General features: G+C 38.4%; 1 protein-coding gene across 1 annotated transcript; it reads right to left on the reverse strand.

Annotated features, from left to right (window-relative positions):
- Window positions 1-1,785: 1,785 nt before the first annotated feature.
- Window positions 1,786-7,775, reverse strand: HMGN1 (high mobility group nucleosome binding domain 1; the record flags this gene model as incomplete). Its single annotated transcript, XM_009586611.1, has 3 exons — window positions 1,786-2,676; window positions 5,255-5,386; window positions 7,725-7,775. Coding segments are annotated over 3 exons (231 nt in total), but the record flags the coding sequence as incomplete, so codon positions are not given.
- Window positions 7,776-7,893: the final 118 nt, after the last annotated feature.

The following is a 7,893-nucleotide window of genomic DNA, read 5'->3' on the forward strand; positions in this document are numbered from 1 at the left end:
CGCATCAGGTGGGCTGCGCTGCCCACAACAGATCTAGGGCTCCTGTGCTCCTGATGCAACTGCCCCTGTCCTTTCCTTCTTCCAGCGTGAAAATTCCTCTATTCTGCGAGAGAGAAGCTGTCACTGATGTACCCTTGCTGAGTCCTTTCATTTCCATAATGAAGTAAGAAATAACTTTTTGTCCCCAAGAGTAAATATTAGAGAGCAGTTACAATAAATTACACAGCGGATAACAGATGTTAGAGAGATGGTGAAAGTCAACAGGATCTCAACATCAGAGACAACACACACGAAAAGTAGGCATTCAGTAAAAGGAGGTAAGGGAGGTTATTTGGGGGTATTTACCTGCAAGTTTATTAGTCATTTAACTGGTGGGTTTGACTTGCTAAAAACAGAAAGTAAAGAATGTCATGTAGCTATGTCATGCTACTACTAAATTAAACCAACAAAGGTAACTGGGGGGAGAGGGGGGTTAGGGGGAATGCAGGGCAGGTTAGAAAAAGTGGCATAAATTTACAGTTTTGGAATATCCAAGAACTGGAAGCCAAAGCCAGGTGTGCTCTGCTAGGAACGCAGCTGTGGTGGAATTGGACCAGTGTGGGAGGGTATCCTATATATAAGCTAAAGAAAAGGTAAACATTGCTTAAATATTGAAGAAGTGAAAATGGTAAAATGCTTTCTCAAATGGAAGCATTGTTTAAGAAAGTAAGTTAGAGGTGAAACTAACATGTTTTTTGGAAATAACTGTATGACAATTTGAAAAAGGCACCAAAAATGTACAGGAAGCAGATACTGTGCTTGCAGATGTTACTTAAGAGCATAAACAAGTTCTTGGTCAAGGGGGAAAAAAAGGAAACAAAGAATGAACGTTACTTTTTGATCTTGACTCCTCCCAAGACAAGGTTGACAGTTGTCTGACTGGCATCAAATAGATTGGTAAGATAAAACCAACCCTGCACTCTGTGGGAGAACTGAAGTAATGCTGTGCTAGATTTGATTTTTTATTTTAAGGTTAAGTAATATATACTTAATATGCCCCCTTCTGATGAAAGGCTGCTAAATCTTCAACAAGATTGATTTAATCTTCTCAAATACAGCAAGGAAGAATCAGGACAGTTTTGTACAACATGAATTCGCTCTCAGCACAGGTGTGTTTTATTTGAAATGATGCTCTGTCAACCTGCAGCCTTCTACAGCGGGTACACTTGCTCACAGCACTGTCAGCTCACAGAACAGGAACTTTTCTTGTCCTTCCCTCCCTGCTCCAGCCCAGGCTGTTCCACAGCTCATCCTCTATGGGTTCCATTACATCAACTCGGCTACATGGGAAGGTTCACAGCCTAGGTTCATTTTTCCCCAGACATCTGAAGCTTTATTGATTTTAAAGGAGGATTTGGGGAAATTCCAATACAGTTCCAACACAACAGCAACACCATCTGATCAGTTAACATTCAAGAGGATTGCTTTGTGCATCTTCCTTAAAGCCGTTATTTACACAAGAGTGCATATGCAAACTCTTAGATGCCGAACAGATGAAAACATCCGATGCTTACTAATTATTGACTTTTTTTTTAGGTAACAGAAGCAGCACTAGGCTATCAGCATGCAAACTGGCAGTCCAGATTAAGACTACAACTACAGTTTTCTACTTGCTACTCCCTCCCTGCACTATCACCTATCTCTTGAAAAGTACATTTTCAACAATATTAAGAACGCAGTTAAGAATCAAAAACTACACCACTTAGATTGTGAGTTGTCATAGTCAATGCAGGAGCTACAGAAACATCCTTTCATAATCAAGATTTATTTGGCTTTTGTTTGGTGATCACAGACACTATGAACAATTTTACAATTGTTTTTATTCACATAGTTTTTTAAATCTAAAAACTATTTCTTCTGCTTTTTTCCTAAGACTGTTTCAAATATTTTTCATTTGATCTTTGTAGACAAGCCGTCCTTCAAAACCAGATGTGAAGTTCCAGTGTCTCGAATGCTGACATAGTAAGTTACGTCTGCCAAGCAGAAACTTTTACTTAGTCAGTATTTAAAGATCTAATAAAAGCTTCCGATCTTTCGCATCGCAGCTACAAAGTTGTTGGAAAAAATAAAGCCGCAACTACCAAAAATAACTTCGTCACAGATATACATCACTCAGCAAGAACTCCAACACTAGGGAGCAGTTTTATTAGATAAGCAATTCTACTGATGGTACAACCATAGATAAAGATAAATAACTAAAATGTTAAGACATTCTCAACATACCATTATGAATTCCAAAGTCTGATCTGTGTTATGCTTCATTTAATAGGATAGAAAAACTGTCCCTCACAGTCTTCGGAACGTGAAGCCTCAAGGCTTCAAAGCCCTCTCCTTAATGTAACATGCCATTAATTTCTGGTTTCATAGAAAACAGACAACCAGTACATGATTTTACCACTTAAAAAAAGCATTTACACTTATCTAAATATGTAAAAAAAAGGGTTGAGTCGGGATTCTCTCCTTTTTAAAAATGTGTTTTCTAGAACTACTAAAAAACTTGCATTTACAAAATAGTTGATAAAAATATTCCTCTGAATTGTACAAGAAGAAAGGTCTAAGGACCACCAATTAAAGACTTGGTACCAGATGTTACTCAGACTTCGCTTCTTTCTCTACTGCTGCGTCAGATGCTGGAGTCTGAAAAGAAGACAAAAAAACAGAACACTTCAGTGCAGAAAGTTTCTGAGTGACTCAGCCTCTTTGTTCGTAGTATTTTTTAATGCACAAGTTAGCTAACCTGACATACAGAACGACCGTGCCTTGTTTCTACATACCGTGCTTTAGTGTCTTAATAAATTGGTGTCACGATCTGCTTATTTCTCTTAGATAGTGACCTACTAAAAACAAGCTGTCTTGAAAAGGCTTCTACCTCCTCAGATGCATCAGTACGCATTTCAGAATGTTGCCATTGTTACTACTCGATACACACTGCAAAGGATTTTTATTTTTTTTAAAGAACAAAGCCCATTTCAATAATTACTGCCTTTATGGCAGGAAAAGGGGGCTTTTTAAACCTTCTGAGCTAAAATCCCTGTGTGTAGGGTGTTTAGAAAAGACACTATAGATACACTTCATGCACTTAAATTTCAGTGCAGCACCATTAATATATTCTCAAATCTTACCATGTTTTAAAGTAACTAAGACTTAGAAACACAGCACTGCATTAAATTAAACATAATTTTGTAAAAATACATTCAGTGAAACTGAACTGCAGCAGGAGAGCTATATGTTTTCAAGTCAAGTCTCTATATGCTGTACTTCCACTTCAGAACAAGTTTATACAAACTTAATTGATTAAAATTACAACTCCATTTAGATCGGAAAACTCGCTGCATTTGCAATGTAGGTTAAAGAAAGGAATGTAACATATGTATTAATATAAAAGTTATACTTAATTATTCCAAAGCTTTGCAGCACTAGCAGAACAGATTGTTTAATCACAGTAGTACCCGAACAGGACCCCGAACACCCATTCAGTCTTTATTGCCGCCTGCGGGAAGCTTTTGAAGGATGAAGTACGAAAGCCATTTCCATTTGTAGGCCTTAGTCTCTGTGAGTGTCACCAGAAGTCGTCACTGGCCCCTCACCAGGTCGTGGATTAACAACGGCATCACTGACACTGTTGTCCTTACTGAAAACAGTAACGTCCAACAGGACAGACTATACGTCTGCCTCTTCTAGACTCGGGTATTACATTAAACCTGCAATCTTGGCTGGTGCGACCAACATGAGACCAGCATGAAGACGTGCCCCAGAAGTCATCATCCGTTCCTTGTAAATTTACATCATCTCTACACTAGTGTACTAAAGAGACCCCACTTGAGAAATATTGCTAGATTTAACTGTCGCTGGTATTCCCTGAAAGACTACATGCACAAATTAAAAGACCAAATTATGCGATAGTAGCACAGAGCCAGAGCTACACAGAAAGTTAAGCCAACTAAAGAATTCCTAGGTATAGCAGAACTTTTTCACAAAGATCACACTGTAAGCTTGCAAATGAAAAACTGTTACCCCAAAGTAAGTTGTCTTGTACATTCAAGTACCATCCTGTACCTTCCTCACCCACCAAAACACATCATCTACCTGAAAACCAAATACTCTCTTCCTCTACTTGAAGATCTATCTGCACACTGATGGATCAGTGTGATAGAATTCAGATAGACTTTTTTTTCTATCTTGAAAAAATTACTTTTCAATGCAACAACCAGACAGGAAGCATGAATCACATTTAAATTAAAAAATCATCTGACTATCTGATCAGCAAACTCCACTGAACTAATTAAAATGAGTGAGGCATTCAGTATTGCAGAAACCTGAGACTAATTCTAGGCCTGTTACCACATGAAAACTTGTGTTTCATCCAGTTGTTAACAGCTGCCCTAGTAAGAGGCACTGCTTCTCCCTACAGATCTTGTCCTAAATTTAAAACTAAATTATGTCCACATTCCAGAAAAAGAATACAGTGTGGAGGATGTTTTAAGTTAGATGATCACAGACTCCAAAAACTTCAGCAACGCAACCATTTTAGTACAGTATTACAGCCAAGACTGATCTGGCATGTTCATTTCTTCAGCAACAACAGCTACTAGTAGTTCTTGCACTTTCTCTTCTATCCCTGCACCAACCTGTCCCTTCTACCAGCAGTGTTTGTATCTGTGACTCCTATAAATGTTATCTCAACTTTGGTTAAATCATTTCAACTTTGGGTTTTCAGTGAAAGCTGTTTCCAGTCCCAAGAAAATGAGTATTGCATTTGTCACAAAAACTTTTGTAGCAAGAAGGAACCTCTCCCCCAGTAACACCAAAGGCAGACTAACACCCAAACCAAAACCTCCGAAGACAGACACCCCGCCCAGAGCAATATCCCCTCTGTACACCCTGTATGTATTATTTTGCCAAGATCTACCTGCAGGGAAAACAGCCCCTCTCTGAAGGACATTATCCTTTATTGGAACTTTGGTAAAATTCTCTCCTTTTTCCTTAATTTCAGGGACTGTTATCACATCACTGCAACTCTTTTTGGGACAACTAGAATTTTCCAGGTATATCTGGAAAATTGATGTTTGGAAAACTGATGTTCAATAGACTACATCTTTCTTTTGGCAGAAATAGATTCTATTATAAGAACTGCATATGTTTCTGACAGATGTTTGGATAAACCAGTACAGTAAGTTATCCCGCTCTTTGCACCAAAGAATATAGACAACTTTACCTCCTCACTTTTAGCTTCCCCATTTTCTGCAGGCAGGTTGTCCTTTGTCTGTTCTTGGTTTGTCTCTTCTGCCTGTTTTCCTTTAGGCCCCTTTTTCCCCTTTGACTGAACTTTCTTGTCGTCAGATTTATCCTACAATGAAATAAATTTCCAGTCAGTAAATTCCTATGACCTACTAGGTAAACTTAAAAAATAATAAAAGACACACAAAACCAAGATAGAGGTGCTAAACAGCAAGAGCTACTACCAACCACCAATGAGGTAATACATAGTTCAACTGCCAAAAAAGTTTTCCAAACTATATATAAACAAACAATCACAGTTTCAGATAGTCAGTAAAATGAGAGAATCAAACTGGGATGAGACAATAACTAGATTCTAGTGGCTAGACAAAGCAATTTGTAATATATGATCTAACCTCATGGCGCATAAGAAATAGCAATGTAGTCCTTCCACTTTGTAAATACAAAGCACTTCAAACACTCTTTTTTCCTCTTACATTGATAGGCAGGAATTTCAGTAACCTAACATAAATAAATGCATCACCTAGAAGTAGCATTTTCAGTGCTCCTTCGTTAGTATCTCGGTCACATCCTCTGTGCCTACATGACTGTTGTTAAATGGGTAGGGAAGAAGTATTTGTTCAAGAGCTACTTTCATGTAAGTATCTAATACATCCTCCCAAGACATTCCTTACAGCAACCAAATGCTACGAAGTTTGCCTGTCCTCCAGCTGATCCCCCTACTTACAAAATATTTCTATCAATTCAGAATTACACAAATGCACTGGTTTTGACACCATCTGTCAAACATGACTTTATGATACCAACAAAAATTTTCAATAAATGACAAACTGTAACACTTTTTCTGGGCAGGTACAATGCGAGTAAGTGGCAAAAGAACGTAATGCATTTATACCTCTAAGCAGAAGACCACTAGCACTGATCTACCTTAAAACCTGTCTAATCTCATTAAAAATATTGTGTGTGTTTCATAAATATGTTCTTCAATTTATGTCCTAATTTGTTGTCTATGACCTAAAATTCACATTTTAAAATGCAAGTTTTAAAAAGTTACAAAGTTGATGCAAAGAAGCATCTTTTGATGGATCAAATACAGAAAAAAGATAATAATTAAAAAAAAAATTAAAAATCTATCATTGGACTGGTATGTAACAGTGAAATATTTCTGCAACCCATTTAAAGAGAGTCCAGAGTTAGCTAAATGAGAGAAAGTACTGAAGCTGGAGAAGTAAAATGCAATCAGAACAAAAGAGATTTTCACATTAACAATAAGGAAGTTTCCAAATGACAGAAGATTGCCAATGGTAATAGCCATAAGAAAAAATTGTTCACATATTCCCATCACAGCAGCATTCCATGGGGGCCTCGTGCAAGGTGTTCTACTTAATATTCTAAGATGACAACTGCTTGTAATGCAGTTGGTTTACATGAATATGTTCCCAGCTATGAAGTGTGGAAATTTTTCTTTCTAGAAGTAATTATAGGCAGCAAGTCAGTATCATGCGTATCAGTCAGCGTCAACTAGCAGCATTAAGAATTAGATGCACCACACTAAGACACTGGGAAAAAAGAGAATCAGAACTGAAGTAAAATTGGAAAGCTTCCCCAAATTCTTTAGGCTTACAACTTTGAGAATGGGAATGCACTGATATTCAAACCATTGGAATGAAGAAGCATTACTGGTAAGTCACTGTTCAGTAGGATTAATAAAATGAAAACATCAAAAAGTCTGCAAAGCAGAGTTCTATATTAGTGTATTTGAAATGCTCTTAATCCATCCATTAAAAAGAAAAGCTTATAATCACAAAGAACACTTAAAAACACATAGACCAACAAGCCAACAGATACACAGCCTCTTTTATTTCTCCCAAGAAACAAAGGATTTTCCACCTCAGTTATTGGCACTGTGAAGGCTGTACTAAAAAACTGAAAGATCATTCTAAACCATGCTTACTTACACATGCACACAAAGACCTGAAAGCTAGACTACATGAATGGAAACTCAGATCTTTTTCAGTGGCTGCCTAAGTACTTCAAGTATTTTTTTTTCCTGTCCTAACACACGGCTTAGAACTGTGAGTATATTTTATCCCCTTTTGTTACAGCGATGAAATACAACCCTATGTACAGTTGCTTCGACATTCGAGTAGTTCTGCTCAGTACCAAACTACCATCTGACACCCCTGAATCACTGCCCATGTTTCTATGCGATACTTTGAGTGCTTAACAAGAACCTACTCAAACAGCTGTGGAAGGTACCTGTAGATCCTGGCAGAAGCATCTGAAAATGACGCTTCAGCTAAATGAGTGTTCCCACAAGGAACACGTGAAGACGAGTGACAACGTTCAGACACTGTGCATCAATGCCACAAAATGGGGCGCCACCAGGCACTTGCACAACGAACTCGACCACCTCCTCTCCCTCCCCTCTTCCCACCGACTCTCACCTTTGCCGCTAACTTTTTTGGTTTCGGCTCTGCTTTGGCAGGAGCAGGTTTCTGAGAAGAAAGAACACGTCAGGGAGAGATTCAGCCCTACGTAATCCCCGTTTCAGTACGGGAAGACACACATACACACGCAGCCCGGCAGGGACACACCTCCCCCCGCCCCCCAGCT

Source organism: Fulmarus glacialis, unplaced genomic scaffold (genome assembly GCF_000690835.1).
Source record: "Fulmarus glacialis isolate BGI_N327 unplaced genomic scaffold, ASM69083v1 scaffold24111, whole genome shotgun sequence".
NCBI lineage: Eukaryota > Metazoa > Chordata > Aves > Procellariiformes > Procellariidae > Fulmarus > Fulmarus glacialis.